Source organism: Musca domestica, unplaced genomic scaffold (assembly GCF_030504385.1).
Source record: "Musca domestica strain aabys unplaced genomic scaffold, Musca_domestica.polishedcontigs.V.1.1 6, whole genome shotgun sequence".
In the NCBI taxonomy this organism is placed as follows: domain Eukaryota; kingdom Metazoa; phylum Arthropoda; class Insecta; order Diptera; family Muscidae; genus Musca; species Musca domestica.
In genome coordinates this window covers 2,438,364-2,460,585 of record NW_026712363.1, presented here as the reverse complement: position 1 = coordinate 2,460,585, position 22,222 = coordinate 2,438,364, and the positions used below count along the sequence as shown (strand labels likewise).

The following is a 22,222-nucleotide window of genomic DNA, read 5'->3' as shown; positions in this document are numbered from 1 at the left end:
ATGTTTCAAATTTGGATGGATACTTTTCGAACGAAAATTTTGGATACATGCATGTTTTACTAGTAAGCAGATCAAGTTCGTAAATGGGCCATGTCGGTCCACGTTTTCGTATAGCCCCCATATAACGGTACCTCCCGATATTCGGTATTTTCATGATTTTAGCCACAGTATTTACCGGAATTATATCAAATTTGGTATTTGAAGTTCGTAATGGGTGTTATAGTCTATGACAAAAAAAATCGTATGAAGGTTCACGTTTTCGTATATCCCCCATATAACGGTACCTGCCGATATTCGGTATTTTCATGATTTTAGCAACAGTATTTACCGGAATTATATCAAATTTGGTATATGAAGTTCGTAATGGAAACTACAGTCTGTGACATAAAATTGTTTTTGCAGGTCCACGTCTTCGTATAGCCCCCATATAACGGTACCTCCCAATATTCGGTATTTTCATGATTTTAGCCACAGTACTTACCGGAATTACATCAAATTTGGTATTTGAAGTTCGTAATGTGTACTACAGCCTATGACAAACATTTTTGTATGCAGGTCCACGTTTTCGTATAGCCCCCATATAACGGTAGCTCCCGATATTCGGTATTTTTATGATTTCAGCGACATTATTTACCGGAATCGTTCCAAATTTCGTCTTTGAAGTTCGTAATGGGTGTTACAGTCTATGACAAAATAATTCGTATGAAGATTCACGTTTTCGTATATCCCCATATAACGGTACATTCCTGTATTCGGTATTTTGATGATTTTAGCGACATTATTCACCGGAAATGTTTAAAATTTCGTATTCGAAGTTCGTAATGGGTACTACAGCCTATGACAGAAAACTGTGCAGGTCCACGTCTTCGTATAGGCGACATTTAGCGACATTATTCACCGGAGTTGTTTCAAATTTTGAAGTTCGTAACGGATGCTACAGCCTATGACTGAAAATTGTCTGTTCAGGTCCACGTCTTCGTATGGCCCTCATATAACGGTACCCCTGATATTCGGTATTTTGATGATTTTAGCGACATTATTCACCGGAATTGTTTCAAATTTGGTGTTTAAAGATCGTAATGAATACTACAGCCTTAGGCAGAAAATTGTCTGTGTAGATCCACGCCATCGTATAGCGCTATATAACGGCACCTCCCGATATTTGGTATTTTTATCACTTTAGCGACATTATTCAAGTTTCGTATCAGAATATTGTAATGGCTTATGACAAAAGTTGCCTATACAGGTCCACGTCGTTGTGTAGACCCTAATATAGCGGCTACATTCGGTATTTTTAAGATTTCAACAGAATTTTTAACGGATTTTATTTATTTATTTATTTATTTATTTTTTTTTTTTTTTTTTTTGAAAATTACCAAATTTGTTCCAAATGGTGTGGGTTAATCAAACTTCGGCCCGGCCGAACTTACAGCTTTTTATTTGTTTGTTCTTAATTCTCCAAACACATTTTACGGCATCTTATTGCTATTGATGCGATGCATAAAAAGGATGCGTTTTTTCGGATTTCTTTAGAGGGAATCAGAGACAATTGATTTGCTTCGTTGCCCTTTACTCATTTAATTTGCCACTGAAGATCACTCAAACCATCACTTACTTCACTTCACTTACTAATTTGCATTCGATCGTACGCCATAAGAAACGTTGGCTAAGTAAATGATTAGCGCGATACAAAGAAACAACGCGTTTGTCTTTGTTAAATTGGAGAGTGTAGGTTATATTCATGCCCATTTCGAAATGAAGATATATTAAACTACACTTTCCAATAATTTTATCAGATTAGAAGGATCGAAGATGATCATCTTTTTATATAAAATAAAGTTATGCTATTTTTTACGCTTATAACTAAAGAACGGTTTAAATGATTATCACAAATCACACCAATTCGGCAGAAAAGGATTACATCAAACTAAATCGCATAAAAATAAGCTAATAACAAGTAAAAAAGAAAAAAGTTCGGCCGGGCCGAACTTTGAATAACCTCCACCATTTGGAACGAATTAGGAAATTTTTAAAAAATATAAAATCCATTAAAAATTCTGTTAAAATCTTAAAAATACCGAATATCGTAATGTGCCGATATATTGGGGTGATATACAATATTGTGTACCTATGCAGACTAATCTACGTCTGGGGGTAAAGAACTCACAATGAACTTCTTGGGTGGAATTTCAGACAATTCCATTGTGAAATGTGGTCAAAATCATCAAAATGCCGAACATCGGGGGTACCGTGATATGGGGGCTATACGAAGACATGCACAGAACTTCGAACTTCAAATACCAAATTTGAAACAATTCCGGTGAATAATCTCGTAAAAATCATCAAAATACCGTATATCGGGAGGTGCCTTTATATGGGGGTTATATGAAAACGTGGACCTACATGGCCCATTTACGAACTTAACCTGCCTACTGGAAAAATAAACAGTACAGTTAGCCTTCTAGATAGCGTGATTACAACAGATGGACAGACAGACGAACATCGCTAAATCGACTTAAAATTTTACGCTGATCAAGAATATATATACTTTGTTGGGTCTGACATGAGTATTTCGAGGAGTTACAAACTGAATGACAAAGTTAATATACCCTCCATAGCATGGTTTAGGGTATAAAAACAAATACGTCCTTCTCATTGAAGTAAATTGTTTGTAGGCTATTTTAGCATTGAATATGTCTTTTCCTCACTGATATTGTAAACCGGTATTACAAGTATTTATGCCATTATTTTACTAAAGCAACTTTTGGTAGATTTGTCGGGATCCAGTAGACCATTTCTATTTCCAAAAATATATGCAGGCTATCGGATTGATGTAGTCTTTTGAGCCCATTCCTCTAAGGGGATCACTATGCATGACATATGAATAAAGTTTAGGATGAACATCTGTATTATACCTATATTCCATAAAGGTTTCTTATTAGTATACAATTTCTGTATTTTGATGGCTTCGTTCACGTTTTAAATAGAAAAACGTTCGTCATACTCCGAGTTAGGTTTTTAAAGAAAACAAGTAAAAAAGCTGTAAGTTCGGCCGGGCCGAACTTTGAATACCCTCCACCATTTGGAACGAATTTGGCAATTCTCAAAAACAATAAAATTCGTTAAAAATTCTGTTAGAATCTTAAAAATACCGAATGTAGCTGTTATATTATGGTCTATACGAACCTGCATAGGTAACATTTGCCATAAGCCATTACAATATTCAAATGCGAAACTTAAAAAAATATCGGTTATAATGTCGATAAAATCAAAATACCGAATATCGGGAGGTACCGTTATATGGGGGATATATGAAGACGTGAACCTGTATAGACAATTTTCTGTTTTAGGCTGTAGTATTCATTGTGAACGTCAAATACCAAATATGAAACAATTCCGGTGAATAATGTCCCTAAAATCATTAAAATACCGAATATCGGGAGGTACCGTTATATGGGGGCTATACGAAGACGTGGACCTGCACAGACAATTTTCTGTCTTAGGCTGTGGTATCCGCTACGAACTTCAAATACTAAATTTGAAGCAATTCTGGTGAAAATGTCCCTAAAATCATTAAAATACCGAATATCGGGAGGTGCTGTTATATGGGGGCTCTATGAAAACGTGGACCAGCACAGACAATTTTCTGTTTTAGGCTGTAGTATTCATTGTGAACGTCAAATACCAAATATGAAACAATTCCGGTGAATAATGTCCCTAAAATCATTAAAATACCGAATATCGGGAGGTGCTGTTATATGGGGGCTCTATGAAAACGTGGACCAGCACAGACAATTTTCTGTTTTAGGCTGTATCCCTTTCGAACTTCAAATACCAAATTTGAAACAATTCCGGTGAATAATATCGCTAAAATCATCAAAATACCGAATATCGGGAGGTACCGTTATATGGGAACTATACGAGGACGTGGACCTGCACAGAAGATTTTCTGTCGTAGGCTGTACTATTCCTTTGGAACTTCAAATATCAAATTTGCAACAATTCCTGTGAATAATGTCGCTAAAATTATCAAAATACCGAATATAGAGAGGTACAGTTATATGGGGGTAATTTGTGATTTAAAAAAAAAAAAAACAACACATTCTTTCGAATAATTGTAAGTATAGGACCATGCTTTGGTATAACCCTTATATGAAGGTATCCGCTGATTACAGCTATTTCCAGGGTCTTGGTCACATTGTTCAATTGATTTTACCCTTATTTGGCATCGTAGCTTCTAAGGGGGTAGAAGACCTCTTCGCGGAAAATTTTCAATGTCAATATTTCGTAGAAGCGCCCACGTAAAAGTACCTCCTGACTTTACCTATTTCGTGGGTTTTGCTTATATTTTCGAATCGATTTGGCTTGAAATATGGGTTTAGGCTAATAAGGGGGTAGAGGGCTATTATAAACAGTTGAAATATCCTTTTTTAAATATGTTACTTACTATTTAGGGTTTTGACTTAGGATCAGGTTTTTTGAAACACTATAAATTTTGCGATGCGTATTCGTTTCAATTAAGTCGAGTCATTATTTATACTAAAAATTGTGGCACTCATGTGAGCCAGAATTATTATACTTTAAAAACAATGCAATAAAGACTAAAACCATGGGCCGGCAAAGCGGGCCGGACCAGCTAGTATAGATATATATTCCTTAAAGAAAGATGTTTTCTGCTATGGATGCGATGCATCTAGAGGATGCCTTTTTGCAGATTTCTTTAGAGGGAATCAGAGACAATTATTTGCCTCATTGCCCTTTACGCATTTCATTTGCCACTGAAGATCACTCAAACCATCAGCAGAACGATCGAAAACCTCCCATTACTTCACTTACTAATTTGATTCCGATCGTACGCCATAAGAAACATTGGCTAAGTAAATGATTAGCGCCATAAAAATAAACAGTGCGTTTGTCTTTGTTAAATTGGCGAGTGGAGGTTATATTCATGCCCATTTCGAAATGAAGATATATTAAACTACACTTTCCAATCATTTTATGAGATTAGAAAGATCGAAGATGATCATCTTTTTATATAAAATAAAGTTATGTTATTTTCTACGCTTATAACTAAAGAACGGTTTAACTGATTATCAAAAATAACACCAATTCGGCAGAAAAGGATTACATCAAACAAAATCGCATAAGAATAAGCTAATAAAAATGTGAATAATTTTGTTACATGTTTTTATATAATTTTTCAATTTGAAATTTAACTTTAAATTTTGAATTGTACATTTGGTAGTATTTTTGGTTTTGTTTTTTAATTCACATTAAAAAATCGAGAAAAAGGCCGCTACTAGAAATTAGGTATTTGTTTCTATTTAGAAAGTGAACGAAACCATCAAGCTACAGAAATTATATACTAATAAGAAAACAATTAATGTTTTTCTTTTTATTCGACCTTTTTATATTTTAATGAAACAAGTGTTGTTTGAGCTTGAGGTCTTTGTTGTTGTATTTATTTTAATACACCAATATTTCGAAATTCAATGAATTTCATCTTCAGGGATATAGTCATACAATAAAAAAAATAAACAAAGTACGACTTATTAACTATATCACAGTTTTTTCTAATACTAACAGGTATATTAACACAGAACAAAGATCGCTTACATGTTTATAAATACTAAAAAGAATTTTTATAATTAACTTAAAGCTAGCATAGTGTTCCTACTCCGTCAAGTTACATTATTGCACTGATTAGTATATATTTATTGCACGATCTCTACCCCGTGTGAGTTGCCTGTAGCAGTAGGCTGTGTTGTCGGTGTCTGTTTTGCTGTTTACTCTTGTTGTTGTTGGGAGACTGTTTATGTGGAGCATCTCTAGTGTTAGTCTCTTGTTGTAATGATTCTCCGTTTGCAGTATTTTTACATCGTCAATGTTAGGGGTATGATTGTGTATTTTACAGTGTTCGGACAGTGCTTTTTATTGTATTATGTTGGTATTTCTTAATTTTATGTCCGACTTGTGTCCTGACATTCGAGTATTTAATTTGTTTTTCGTCGTGCCGACGTATAATTTTCCACAGCCTTCCTCATTATTACCACCACATTCAATGTGGTAAATCACGTTATGTTTTTCCATTTTTGGTGTTTTACTTTTCACTTATTGCAGATCTGGTCATGAAATACCTACTTGACGTTTGTTTAAATTCACTACCAAAGAAACCCAAGATATTGACAAAGTACGTAGACGACTTATTCGCATTTTTTTATTCGGTATTTTCATGATTTTAGCGACATCATTCACCAAAGTTCTTTCAAATTTGGTATTTGATGTTTGCAATGGATGTTAGAGCCTATGACAGGAGATTGTCTGTTCAGGTCCACGTCTTCGTATAGCCCCATATAACGGTACCTCCCGATATTCGATATTTTAATGATTCTAGCGAGTTTGTTCACCGAAATTGTTTCAAACTTGATATTTGAAGTTCGTAATGGATACTACAGCCTATGATAGAAAATTTTTTGTGCAGGTCCACGTCTTTGTATAGCCCCCATATAAAGGTACCCCCCCTATATTCAGTATTTTCACGATTTTAGGTACAATACCAACCGAAATTGTTTGAGATGTCGTATTTGAAGTTCTACAGCCTGTGATTGAAAAATGTCTATGCTGGTCCAGGTCTTCGCACAGCTCCGATATAACGGTACCTCTCTATATACGATATTTTGATGATTTTAGCTACATTATTGACCGTTTATTTCAAGTTTCGAATTGGAATATGGTAATGGCTTACGACAAACAATGCCTATGTAGGTTCACGTCGTATAGACCCAAATATTCGGTATTTTTAAAATTTTAACAGCATTTTTAAGGATTTTATTTTTTGAAAATTTCCAAATTCGTTCCAAATAGTGGAGGGTATTCAAGGTTCGGCCCGGCCGAACTTACTGCTTTTTACCTTGTTATACCCTCCACCATACTATTGAGGGTATATTAACTTTGTCATTCCGTTTGTAACTCCTCGAAATACTCATGTCAGACGCAACAAAGTATATATATTTTTAATCAGCTTAAAATTCTAAGTCGATTGATCGATGTCCATCTGTCCGTCGGTCTGTTGTTGTGCTATCTTTCGAACGAATTGAGATAGACTTCGAAAATTTTGCACACATGTTTTCTTTGCCAGTACACAGGTTAAGTTCGTAAATGGGTCATGTAGATCCACGTTTTCATATAGTCTCTATATAACGGCAACCCCCAACCCCCCCAAAAAATCGGTGCTTTGATGATTTTATCGACATTATTCCCCAGAATTGTTTCATATTACGTATTTAGAGTTCGTAATGGGAACTTCAGTCTGTGACAGAAAGTTGTCTATGCAGGTCCAGGTCTTCGAATATAATGTATCAGTACATTCCTATGTTCGGTATTTTGACAATTTTAGGTACAATACTCACCGAATATGTTTTAGATGTCGTATTTGAAGTTCGTAATGGATGCAACAACCTGTGACACAAAATTTGCTGTGCAGGTCCAGGTCTTAGTATAGCTCCGATATAACTGTACCTCCTATATATGCTATTTTGATGATTTTAGCTGCATTATTCACCGTTGTTTTTCAAGTTGCAAATTTGAATGTGGTAATGGCTTATGACAAGCAATACCTATGTAGGCCCACGTCGTATAGACCCCAATTTGTTTTTAAGATTTTAACAGAATTTTTAACGGATTTTATTTTTGGAAAATTTCTAAATTCGTTCCAAATGGTGGAGGGTATTTAAAGTTCTGCCCGGCCGAACTTACTGCTTTTTAACTTGTTCTGGGTCACTTCGAAAATTAATTTTTTAGCGGTGGAGAGGAAGTCTGAGTTTCTTGAATTTTCAACTTTAAACGTGTATAACTTCTATTTTAACCAACGTATTTCTATCTGTTTATACCCTCCACCATTTTATGGAGGGTACATTAACTTTGTCATTCCGTTTGTAACTCTTCGAAATATTTTTAATATACCCTACAAAGTATATATTCTCTATCAGCGTAAAATTCTAAGATCTAGCGATGTCCGTCTGTCTGTTGTAATCACGCTATCTTTCGAACGAATTGAGATAGAAGTCTAAAATTTTGGATATATGCATAGTTTACCAGAAAGCAGGTCAAATTCGTAAATGGACCATGTCGGTACACGTTTTCGTATAGCCCCCATGTAACGGTACTTCTCGATATTTGGTATTTTCATGATTTTAGCGACAGTATTTACCGGAATTATTGATATTTCGTATTTGAAGTTCGTAATGGGTAAATGGGTACAACCTATGACAAAAAAATCGTATGTATATCCCCCATAAAACGGTAGTAGTACCAATTACAAACTTCAAATTTGGCATTTGAAGTTTGTAATGGGTACTACAGCCTATGAAAAACATTTTTGTATGCAGGTCCACGTCTTCGTATACCCCCATATAACGGTACCTCCCGATATTCGGTATTTTCATGATTTCAGCGACATTATATACCGGAATAATTCAAATTTGGTATTTGATGTTCGTAGTGGATACTGCAGCCTATGACAGAAAATTGTATGTGAAGATCCACGTAAAAAAGTAAAAGTAAAAAAGCAGATAAGTTTTGGCGGACCGAACTTTTAATACCCTCTACCATTTCGAATTAACTTGAAGAATTTAAAAACAAAAAAAAAAAAAAACAGACAGACAGACGGATATCGCTAGATCTTCTTTGAATTTTACGCTGATCCAGAATATATATATACTTTGTAGGGTCTATTATGAATAATTCGAGGAGTTAAACACGGAATGACAAAGTTAATATACCCTCCATAGAATGGTGGAGGGTATAAAAAATGAGAGCTGATCGATGTAGCAGACATAAGGCGAAAGAAACATACATCGCTAGGTATGTCCGTATTTTGCAATTACCTTCTCCACCTAAAGAATCAAGCTTTCACGCTGTCTTGTGTCATTAGTTTATTTTTGTTTTATCCGTATTTTCTAATGGATGTTCTTAAAATTAGCATATAGTGTTCGTTATGGTTTTTATCCCTAGTTGCAGAACATTGTCTATATAGATCTACTTTTTGTTATAGCCCCACTATAATCATCTAATAATCACGTTCATAACGATACCTCCTACTTATCGGTATGTTGTTTATTAAAGCTACATTTTTTAACCTAAACATTCGGCCGAGCACAACATGCTGCTTTCTTACTTTTTATATTTGAAAAAAAAAAAAAAAAATACAATAAAAACAGTGCTACTTACCTATGTTGGGTAATGAAATTAAAGACAAAAATAGTAATAGATATCCAACCTCGGAAAACTGACGAGTATGCCAAGGACTTCTCATCTGAAAATAAAAGCAACAAAAGTGGCTATCAGACCCTTTGTTATAATACTTAAAAAAAGCAAATTGACGTAAAATATTTTATATTTTACTTAAAATAAATGAAAGTTCCCATTATTTTTAAACGGAGCACTAGTAAAGGGTGTTTTCTTAAGCTAGATAGAACTTTAAGTTGTAAAAAGTAACACACAAATCAAATTTAGACAAAACTTTTTTTTTATTTGTTTCAGTATACTCTGACAAATCATCATGAATAGACTCACGCTTGAACAACGCTACGAAATTATCCAAATTTACTTTGAAAGTCAGGCTCCGGAGCAGTTGGCAAATGACCCGTTGTTTTATCGTAAAACTGTGTTCAGCGATGAGGCGCATTTTTGGCTTAACGGGTTTGTTAATAAGCAAAATTGCCGCATATTGAGTGAGACCAATCCACAAGAGACCCTACAGACTCCATTACATCCAGAAAAATGCACCGTATGTTGCATTTTTCACGCTGATGGCATCATCGGACCTTATTTCTTCAAAAATGAGGCCGGAGCTCGCGTTACGGTCAATGGAGATCGTTACCGCACCATGATCAATGGTTTTTGTTTAAAAATATGGATGACATTGATCCGGAGGAGATGTGGTTTCAACAGGATGACGCTACATGCCATACGGCGAACGCAACCATCGATTGGCAATAAGTTGATTTCGAGAAGTGGTCCTGTCAATTGGCCTCCAATGTCGTGCGATTTGACACCTCTCCATTATTTCCTGTGAAGTCACTGGATTATGTTGATAAACCAGCAACAATTGACGTCTAGGAGGCCAGCATCGTTCGTTTTATTCGTAACATACGGCCTGCAGTGCTCGAAAAAGTGGCCAAAAATTGGGCGTCCAGAATGCACTTCGTCAAGAACAGCCGCGGTGCCCATATGACCGAAATCATTTTCAAATGTTAATGTCAAGTATTGATCTTTCGAATAAAAAAATTGTTGAATAAAATTTAATTTTTTGTGCTATTTTTTACAATTTCAAGTTCTACCGCGCTTAAAAAAACACCCTTTATAATAATATTCTACGCTAGAACTTGTAATTTTAATTATTTCAAGTACATTAAGATTCTTTTTACTAGGGTCGTATTTTTATACCCTCCACCAAAAAAGGTATGGAGGGTATATTAAGTTCGTCATTCCGTTTGTAACTCATCGAAATAATCATTTTAGACCCAACAAAGTATATATATTCTTGATCAGCGTAAAATTCTAAGACGATTTAGCACTGTCCGTCCGTCTGTTGTAATCACGCTACAGTCTAAACGAATTAAGATAGGAAGCTAAAATTTTGCACAGATCTCTCTTTTGTCTGCAGGCAGGTCAAGTTCGAAGATGGGCTATATCGGTCCACGATATCGTATAGCCCCCATATAACGGTACCCCCCGATATTCGGTATTTTGATGATTTTACCCACATTTTTCAACGGAATTGTCTGAAAATCCACACAAGGAGTTCCTTGTGGGTACTCTATACTTCGGAAGAGAATTGTCCATATAGGTCCACGATATCGTATAGCCCCCATGTAACGGTACCCCCCAATATTCGGTATTTTGATGATTTTATCCACATTTTTCAACGGAATTGTCTGAAAATCCACACAAGGAGTTCCTTGTGGGCACTTTATACCTCCGCAGAGAATTGTCCATATAGGTCCACGATATCGTATAGCCCCCATGTAACGGTACCCCCCGATATTCGGTATTTTGATGATTTTACCCACATTTTTCAACGGAATTGTCTGAAAATCCACACAAGGAGTTCCTTGTGGGTACTTTATACCTCGGCAGAGAATTGTCTATATAGGTCCACGATATCGTATAGCCCCCATGTAACGGTACCCCCCGATATTCGGTATTTTGATGATTTTACCCACATTTTTCAACGGAATTGTCTGAAAATCCACACAAGGAGTTCCTTGTGGGTACTTTATACCTCGGCAGAGAATTGTCTATATCGGTCCACGATATCGTATAGCCCCCATATAACGGTACCCCCCGATATTCGGTATTTTGATGATTTTACCCACATTTTTCAACGGAATTGTCTGAAAATCCACACAAGGAGTTCCTTGTGGGTACTTTATACCTCGGCAGAGAATTATCTATGTAGGTCCACAATATCGTATAGCCCCCATATAACGGTACCCCCCGATATTCGGTATTTTGATGATTTTATCCACATTTTTCAACGGAATTGTCTGAAAATCCACACAAGGAGTTCCTTGTGGGTACTTTATACCTCGGCAGAGAATTGTCTATATAGGTCCACGATATCGTATAGCCCCCATGTAACGGTACCCCCCGATATTCGGTATTTTGATGATTTTACCCACATTTTTCAACGGAATTGTCTGAAAATAAACACAAGGAGTTCCTTGTGGGTACTTTATACCTCGGCAGAGAATTATTTATATAGGTCCACAATATGGTATAGCCCCCATATAACGGTACCCCCCGATATTCTGTATTTTGAAGATTTTACCCACATTTTTGAACGGAATTGTCTGAAAATCCACACAAGGAGTTCTTTGTGGGTACTTTACACCTCGGCAGAGAATTATCTATATAGGTCCACAATATCGTATAGCCCCCATATAACGGTACCCCCCGATATTCGGCATTTTGATGATTTTACCCACATTTTTCAACGGAATTGTCTGAAAATCCACACAAAGAGTTCCTTGTGGGTACTTTATACCTCGGCAGAGAATTATCTATATAGGTCCGCAATAGAGTAGAGCCCTCATATAACGGTACCCCCCGATATTCGGTATTTTGATGATTTTACCCACATTTTTCAAAGGAATTGTCTGACAATCCACACAAGGAGTTCCTTGTGGGTACCTTATACCTCGGCAGAGAATTATCTATACAGGTCCACAATATCGTACAGCCCCCATATAACGGTACCCCCGATATTCGGTATTTTGATGATTTTACCCACATTTTTCAACGGAATTGTTTGAAAATCCACACAAGGAGTTCCTTGTGGGTACTTTATACCTCGTCAGAGAATTATTTATATAGGTCCACAATATCGTATAGCCCCCATATAACGGTACCCCCGATATTTGGTATTTTGATGATTTTACCCACATTTTTCAACGGAATTGTCTGAAAATCCACTAAAGGAGTGCCTTGTGGGCATTTTACCTCCTCAAAATGAAGTGTCTATATAGGTCCACGATATCGTATATCCCCCATATAACTGTAACCTCCGATATTCGGTATTTTGATGATGTTAGCCACGCTTTTCAATGGAATTGTCTTAAAATCAACACAAGTAGTTCCTTGTGAGTACTTCACCCCCTGAGAGAGAATTGTCTATACAGGTCCACGATATCGTATATCCCCCATATAACGGTACCTCCCGATATTCGGTATTTTATGATTTGAACCACATTTTTCATCGGAATTGTCTGAAAATCCACACAAGGAGTTCCTTGTGGGTACTTTATACCTCGGCAGAGAATTATCTATATAGATCCACGATATTGTATAGCCCTCATATAACGGTACCCCCGATATTCGGTATTTTGTTGTTTTTAGCCATATTTTTCAACGGAATGGTCACAAGGGGTTCTTTGTACACAAGGGGTTCTTTGTACACAGGGGGTTCTTTGTGAGCACTTTACCCACCGACAGAGAATTCTCTATATAGGTTAACGATAACGTATAGCTCCCATATAACGGTACCCCGCGATATTCGGTATTTTGATGATTTTAGCCACATTTTCCAATCGTATTGTCTGAAAATCCACACACGGAGTTCCTTGTGAGTACTTTACACGCAGACATAGATTTGTCTTTATAGGTCCACAATATCGTATATCCCCCCATATATCGGCACCTTCCTATATTAGATATTTTAAAGATTTTAAAAGAATTTTTATTGGATTTTATTTTTTTGAAAATTTTCTAATTTGTTCCAAATCGTGGAGGGGATTCAAAGTTCGGCCCGGCCGAACTTACTGCTTTTTTACTTGTTAATAGTTAAAACAGCGAATATAAAAAGATTTACTTAAAATGTCCTGCCTTATTAAGGCGAAGTTTATTAGTTGATGCATATTTGATAAATTCTTTTTCGAGTCGAGCTTTTAAAGCCCGAAGGTGATGACTTTAAAAATTGGAATCTATCGAAGTCCCAAGCTTTAACCGGTATGCGACGCATTTCGCCGTTTGTTAAGCGGCTTATCAATCATATTAGATGCTATTTTGGTGTCTATACAAAGTTCAATTTCAAAAACTTCAAATTCAATTGATGTGAAAAATGTTTATATCCTCCACCATAATATGGAGGGTATATTAGCATTGTCATTTCGTTTGTAACTCCTCGAAATACTCATGTTAGACCCAACAACAACTTTACAGGAGAAGCAAAAAATTATTAATTGAAGGCTAATTTATAAAATAACTCAAATTTTTAGTATCATCATACATATAAGAAATGTATTTTAGAAGAAAAAAATTGTTTCATTCAAAAATTGTTTTCATAATATCTGAAGCTGTGTGGGTTGCGTCGTTTGTTCTTATTCAGAAATGCCAAAAGGCGTAACTCTCATCGTATTTAACGTTTCAACGAAAGTAAAAAAATTATTTTATTTTTTAATGACAACATAGAATAAAAGGTATATTGATATCACAAAATTATTAAAATGTTATTTTGGTAGTTCATATCACTCTTCAAAACCCCCTCTAGGTTGTACTCCCAATAACATAAGCTTACTTAGGACATAAAGTACTCACAAGAAACGCCATGTGCAGATTTTCAGATAATTCCATTGAAAATGTGGCTAAAATCATCAAAACACCGAATATCGGGGATACCGTTATATGGGAGCTATACGATATTGTGGACCTATATAGATAATTCTCCTCCAGGAACTCCTTGTGTGGATTTTTAGACAATTCCATTGAAAAATGTGGCTAAAATCATCAAAATACCGAATGTCGGGAGGAACCGTTAAATGGGGGACCTATATAGACAATTCTCTTTTAGGGGGTAAAGTATTTACAAAGAACTCCTAAAATCATCAAAATACCGAATATCGATAGGAACCGCTATATGAGGGATATACGATATCGTGGAACTATATAGATCATTCTCTTTCAAAGGGTAAAGTATTCACAGAGAACTCCTTGTGCAGAATTTCAGACAATTTTATTAAAAAATGTGGCTAAAATCATCAAAATACCGAATATCGAGGTTTACCGTTATATGGGAGCTATACAATGTCTTGGACCGATATAGTCCATCTTCGAATTTTACCTGCCTGCAGACAAAAGACAGATCTTTGCAAATTTTTAGCTTCATATCTTAATTCGTTTTGACTCTAGCGTGATTACAACAGACAGACATAGGGGCGGACGGGCAATCGTCTTAGAATTTTATGCTGATCAAAAATGTGTATACTTTGTTGAGTCTAAAATTATTATTTAGATTGTTGCAAAGGGAATGGCGAACTTAATATACCCTCCGTACAATGTGTGTTGAAGGAAAAAAACAATATTTTCTAGAATAAGGACCGTTATGGAAAAACGTTCGGTATTTTGATCCACCACGACATTATTCACCGGAAATGTGTCAATTTCGTATTTGACCCTCGTAATGAGTACTACAACCTATGACAGAAAATTGTCTATGCAGGTTCATTTTTGATTTTTCATTTGATGAATTTATTCACCGGAATTGTTTCAAATTTCGTATTTGAGGTTCGTAATGGGTACTTCAGCCTATGGCAGAAAATTACTTATGCAGGTCCACGTCTTAGTGTAGCTCCCATCATTTAAACAGAATATTGCGACCGATTTTATTTGAAAATATTCAAGCTCCTTCCAAATGGTGAAGGGTATTAAAAGTTTGGTCCGGTCGAACTTGTCTGTTGTTTTACTGGTTTCAGCAACACATCGATCTCTGCGTCAAACAGCGAACAATAACTTTAATGGTAAGTATTCATAATATCTATATTAATAAAAGAAAGTTGTGTTAATTACTACGCCTATAACTCAAAAACCGGTGGTTGGATTTATATATATATATATATATATATATATATATATATATATATATATATAGATCGATGTGATGCTGAAACCAGTAAAACAACAGACAAATTCGACCGGACCAAACTTTTAATACCATTCACCATTTGGAAGGAGCTTGAATATTTTCAAATAAAATCGGTCGCAATATACTGCTTAAATGATGGGAGCTACACTAAGACGTGGACCTGCATAAGTAATTTTCTGCCATCGGCTGAAATACCCATTACCAACCTCAAATACGAAATTTGAAACAATTCCGGTGAATAAATTCATCAAATGAAAAATCAAAAATGAACCTGCATAGACAATTTTCTGTCATAGGTTGTAGTACTCATTACGAGGGTCAAATACGAAATTGACACATTTCCGGTGAATAATGTCGTGGTGGATCAAACCATCGAACGTCTTTCTATAACGGTCCTTATTCTAGAAAATATTGTTTTTTTCCTTCACCACACATAGTATGGAGGGTATATTAAGTTCGCCATTCCCTTTGTAACAATCTAAATAATAATTTTAGATCCAACAAAGTATATACATTTTTGATCAGCATAAAATTCTAAGACGATTGCCCGTCCGTCCCTATGTCTGTCTGTTGTAATAACGCTAGAGTCAAAACGAATTAAGATATGAAGCTAAAAATTTGAACAGATCTGTCTTTTGTCTGCAGGCAGGTAAAATTCGAAGATGGACTATGTCGGTCCAAGACATCGTATAGCCCCCATATAACGGTAAACCTCGATATTCGGTATTTTGATGATTTTAGCCACATTTTTCAATAAAATTGTCTGAAATTCTGCACAAGGAGTTCTCTGTGAATACTTTACCCTTTGAAAGAGAATTATCTATATAGTTCCACGATATCGTATATCCCTCATATAACAGTTCCTATCGATATTCGGTATTTTGATGATTTACGGAGTTCTTTGTAAATACTTTACCCCCTAAAAGAGAATTGTCTATATAGGTCCCCCATTTAACGGTTCCTCCCGACATTCGGCACTTTGATGATTTTAGCCACATTTTTCAATGGAGTTCCTTGAGAGTACTCTCTCCCCTGGAGGAGAATTATCTATATAGGTCCACGATATCGTATAGCTCCCATATAACGGTATCCCCGATATTCGGTGTTTTGATGATTTTAGCCACATTTTCAATGGAATTATCTGAAAATCCGCACAAGGAGTTTCTTGTGAGTACTTTATGTCCTAAGTAAGCTTATGTTATTGGGAGTACAATCTAGAGGGGGTTTTGAAGAGTGATATGAACTACCAAAATAACATTTTAATAATTTTGTGACATCAATATACCATTTATTCTATGTTGTCATTAAAAAATAAAATATTTTTTTTACTTTCGTTGAAACGTTAAATACGATGAGAGTTACTCCTTTTGGCATTTCTGAATAAGAACAAACGACGCAACCCACACAGCTTCAGAAATTATGAAAACAATTTGTTTTTTCTCCTAAAATACATTTCTTATAGGTATTAAATGATGATACTAAAAATTTGAGTTATTTTATAAATTAGCCTTCAATTAATAATTTTTTGCTTCTCCTGTAAAGTTGTTGTTGGGTCTATCATGAGTATTTCGAGGAGTAACAAACGAAATGACAATGCTAATATACCCTCCATATTATGGTGGAGGATATAAACATTTTTCACATCAATTGAATTTGAAGTTTTTGAAATTGAACTTTGTATAGACACCAAAATAGCATCTAATATGATTGATAAGCCGCTTAACAAACGGCGAAATGCGTCGCATACCGGTTAAAGCTTGGGACTTCGATAGATTCCAATTTTTAAAGTCTTCACCTTAGGGCTTTAAAAGCTCGACTCGAAAAAGGAATTTATCAAATATTCATTAACTAATAAACTTCGCCTTAATAAGGCAGGACATTTTAAGTAAATCTGTTTATATTCGCGGTTTTAACTATAAAAAATACGACCCTAGTAAAAAGAATCTTAATGTACTTGAAATAATTAAAATTACAAGTTCTAGCGTAGAATATTATTATAGAGGGTTTTTTTGTTTATTCGAAAGATCAATACTTGACATTAACATTTGAAAATGATTTCGGTCATATGGGCACCGCGGCTGTTCTTGACGAAGTGCATTCTGGACGTCCAATTTTTGGCCACTTTTTCGAGCACTGCAGGCCGTATGTCACGAATAACACGAACAATGCTGGCTTCCTAGGCGTCAATTGTTGCTGGTTTATCAACATAATCCAGTGACTTCACGTAGCCTCACAGGAAATAATGGAGAGGTGTCAAATCGCACGACCTTGGAGGCCAATTGACAGGACCACTTCTCGAAATCAACTTATCGCCAAATTTTGATTTCAATAAGTCGATGGTTGCGTTCGCCGTATGGCACGTAGCGTCATCCTGTTGAAACCACATCTCCTCCGGGTCAATGTCATCTATATTTTATTACTTTGCGTTGACATACATTTGTGGTACTTAACGCCAATTCCCACGGAGCCTTGGGGTACTGCCAATGATGATCTGTGCACTTCTTCGGGACATTTGCAAATTGCTCGCATTCCCTCGCGGTGCTCTCAATGTCTTTGTCAATGCCCGGCCAGTAAACGAAGGACCGGGCTATGCCTTTCATCTTAACCATCCCTAGATGGGCGCCATGCAAATCTTTCCTTAAATCGCCCCGAAATCTAGGAAAGATCACAATTCGGTGTTCAAACATTAAAAACCCTGACGACACTTTGTAGTTCATTTCAGGTGATTTGTTTGTGGACAAACACTGTCCACTTTTCAATAACTTTGTAATCTTACCAAGATGTGGATTCTTTCTCGTTTCCAGCGCAATTCGTTCAGCAGTTGCCGATAATTGATTAAATTGGCGAATCACGAAACTGTCGAATTCATCAAAGTCATTACATATGTCCTTATCAAAACTGAGTTTGTTCACACTGTTGGCTGGAGTTACTCAAGACAAAGCCAGTAAAGAAAGTCTTAAAGTCGGACGGGCCGACTTTATGATACCCTACACCACTTTGCTGATTTAGTAGAGCTGCGAACAACTTTAGCAAAGGTATTTCTGAGCTGTATGTGATATATTTCCCCAAATATTGTTGTTAAAGAGTGCATATTACGGCTGCAGAGGACAAAAATAACAAATCGGATGAACAATATATATGGGAGCTATAGCTATTTCTGAACCGATTTCGATCAAATTTGGCATACTTATTACAGGTCCAATCTGATCGTACGTGCAAAATTCCATACTATTCGCACTGATATTACACGTTTGGTGCACAATAAAAGGCAAATAGGACGATTATATATATGGGAGCTATATCTAAATTTTGACCGATTATCTCCAATTTCAATAGGGTTCGTCCTTGGGCCAAAGAAATGATTTGTCAAAAATTTCATCTGGATAGGGCAATAAATGCGAACTGTACTTTGTTTACAAAAATACATGGACAGGCGGACGGAAGGACATGCATAAATCGACTCAGAATGTGATTCTATGCAAATCATCAAAAGGAACTATGGGTCTATCTCCTCTCCTTTTGCCTGTTACAAACAAATGCACAAAGACATAATACCCTGACCACCTTGTGGTGTAGGGTATAACAAATGCACAAAGACATTATACCCTGACCACCTTGTGGTGTAGGGTATAAAAATCGGCATTACTGTTGTCTTTCGAGAGTTTGTGGACCACTTCAAAACCGAAATTAGAAAGGAAATCGGCGTAGTTTGCCATATGGGATATGCATAAAGCAGGCAGCGTCTTACTCTGATGTACGAATTGTACCAGCGGTTTGTGGTCAGTAATCAGAGTGCAATAACGGGATACAGATACTTGAAAAACTTTTGGACGACCCACACTATGGCCAACGTCTCTTTATTGATTTGTGAATATCGTTGCTCCGTCGCGTTCATGGTGCGGCTCGCATAACCAATTGGACGTTCCTGTCCACTAAAAAGACGATGCGACAGAACAGCTCCCAGTCCCGTTTTACTGTCGTCCGTTGGAAGTAGAATAGGTAATGCTGGATCGTACGGGATCAGCACTTACGGTGATATCAACAGTTGCTTAATTTTGGTGTATGCCGCATCTGTATTTTTATTCCAATAGAAAGTTCATTTTTTAAAAACGTCCCGATGTGGCCTCTCAAGTGTAGACAGGTTCGGTATGAAGTTCGAATAATACGACGCCTTTCCCAAAAATAATTGTAACTTCTCCAACGTTCTTGATTTGTCGCATGCATAATCGCTTCAATGTGTTTGTTGGATTTATAAATTCCTTTGGCGTCGATTTTGTGACCTAGTAATTCAATCGATGAGGTCACAAATACGCACTTCTTTTTGTTTAACTTAAATCCAAATTCCTTTTAGTTGCATAATGCAGTCTCAAGAACTTACAACAGATCATCAACATCTGTTGCAAACACCAGAATAAATTAAGAATATTAAGATTGCCATGTATAGCCATTTCCATAGTTCTACGCAAAGGGCCGGAATGTTGGCGGCTCCATGAACTGCTCGAGTTGGACGTATCAGTCCATGTGTTGGAGTATTCAGCGTCAGGACATGGACAAACTCCTCGTCAAGGACCAAGTGTAAATACGCGTCGGTAATATCCAAATGGGCAAACACCGTTGAGCCCTTCATCCTGTTGAAAATTGGGTGTTCGTCTATTACAATTTGCTGATTTACGGTAGGTTTGTAGTTACCCGTAATACGTATACCTCCATTCTTCTTCGTCACTACATATTCTCTAGAAACCAAGATGTATGAGCCATATCAATTGAAAATCTAGCCAAGTTTCGGGAACAACTTCAGTGGTAGCTTTCGAACGAAATGAAGTATGTTGATAAAATTTTACTCAAATGTGTATTCTGTCTGTCCACGTCTTCGTATAGCCCCCCTTTTACCGGTACCTCCCGATATTCGGTATTTTGATGATTTTAGCGACATGATTTACCGGAATTATTTCAAATTTTGTATTTGAAGTTCGTAATGAATGCTACAGCCAATGTTAGAAAATTGTCTGTGGAGGTCCACGTTTTATAACCCCCATGGTACCTTCCTACATTTTGATGATTTTAGTTACATTATAAACAGATTTCTTTCAAGTTTCGCATTTGAATTGCTTGGTCGAGCTTGTGACAAAGTTGCTAATGGTCCACCTCGTCGTATGGACCCTAATATACGGCTACTTTCGGTGTTTTTAAGATTTTAACAGAATTTTTAACGGATTTTATTTTTTTGAAAATTGCCAAATTTGTATCAAATGGTGGATGGTATTCAAAGTTCGGAACTTACAGTTTTTTTACTTGTTTGTAATAAAAAATACTGTCACTCGAACCGTTCGTAGTCAAAGGAATTTGTTTATTATTTGGCTTAAACAAGTTGAAAGCTTACATCCATTTCTAAAAAACTTTTGACTTAATTTGTGCTGCTGCAGCAACACCAACAAATACAAAATTTGTAGAAAAAATGGAACATAAATCTCAAAAATGTCTTAAAAACATTTGAAGAAGTGGCATCTTTAAATGCACCAACAGAATACTGATGTTCTTAAACAATTCATATGTTAGTTCGTCATCATAAACATACAATTTTGGCATTATTCTGTAACAAACAGCCAATTTCCGCTAGGTATTTTTCCTTTTGTTACCTTTTGGCACATTCGTATTTATATTTTTTAACTAAAAATACAAATGAAAATAAAAAATGACACTGACATATAAAACATTTGCTTTAAGAACAAAAATATGTTTCTTCTCGAAAGGTTTTACAGAAAAATGAAATCAAAACAAGTAAAATAACATTATACCATTGAGTAAAGAAAACATATTTATATAAAAGTATCTGAATTTAAACGATTTACTTTAGACTACCCATGCCAGGAAGCCGGTTTGGATAATGAAATGCCAACTTTTAGACAAATCCGCCTAAGAATGTTGCAAAAATCATCAAAATACCAAATGTCGGGAGGTACCGTTATATGGAGCTTGTATGAAAACGTTATATAGGGCCTATACCAAAAAACAATGTTCCGCCACCAGAGCTAGATCACAGTACGAATTACAAATACAATTTTTCAGACAAAAATGGCAAAAATCATCCAAATACCCAATATTGGGAAGTATGGGGCTATACGATAACGTGGTACTACATATAAAATATTCCACCACTGGAGCTAGAACCTGTAATAGCGCTTGCGTTCTCCATAAAGTACATCTATTTCTCCTTGAAGACTCGAATTTACATTTGCAATTAATCTTTTATCTGCATACTTGGGCGACCTCTGTTCGTGAAATTATTGAAAGGCAGAAGGCTATTTATCATGAAGTTGATGTTTTTCTCCAATTATTACATGCATTGTTTTACCAATGGCTGGGAAGAAAACGTTAGCCCAAAAGAATCTTTCCGCCATATTCTTTAATACAAGGTACTGTCTCGTCCATTTGGTTAGCTGGAATCAACCCGATCACAACGAAAAATTCCCATAAGTTTTTTCTGAAGTGAAGTATAACCTTCAAATAAGGTGAATTTTTGATCTGTTTAAAATATTTCTTGCTTTAAATTCAATTATATCTTGTTAGCATGCGTTTTGTGTAATGAAGGTGTACATTTACAATAATTATGAATTTATTTAGAAATTTTGGTGGAAGTTAAAATTACGAAGTCTTTATTCTCAAATGGAGATATTTTTTTCCGTTGATTTGGATCTTGGATTTTATTAAAATTTCTTCTCCTCCACTTAATTGGTAATTATTTGTTTCTTTGTTTCTTTACGATAGAAACTTACTCTCATTTAATAATATAATGTCCCCGTT

At 35.9% G+C, this 22,222-nt stretch overlaps 1 protein-coding gene across 5 annotated transcripts in view; it reads right to left on the bottom strand.

The window, feature by feature from the left end:
* The window catches only part of LOC101889441 (limbic system-associated membrane protein), a 324,341-nt gene that overhangs the window by 143,004 nt on the left and 159,115 nt on the right, over window positions 1–22,222 (bottom strand). For 4 of the 5 annotated variants that reach the window (XM_059129057.1, XM_059129058.1, XM_059129060.1 and 1 more), the window contains exon 2: window positions 9,229–9,313. In XM_059129057.1, coding sequence (XP_058985040.1) covers window positions 9,229–9,313 — 85 coding nt within the window. Of the gene's footprint in view, window positions 1–9,228; window positions 9,339–22,222 lie in introns of all 5 variants that reach the window. The other variant, XM_059129061.1, reaches the window with a different exon arrangement.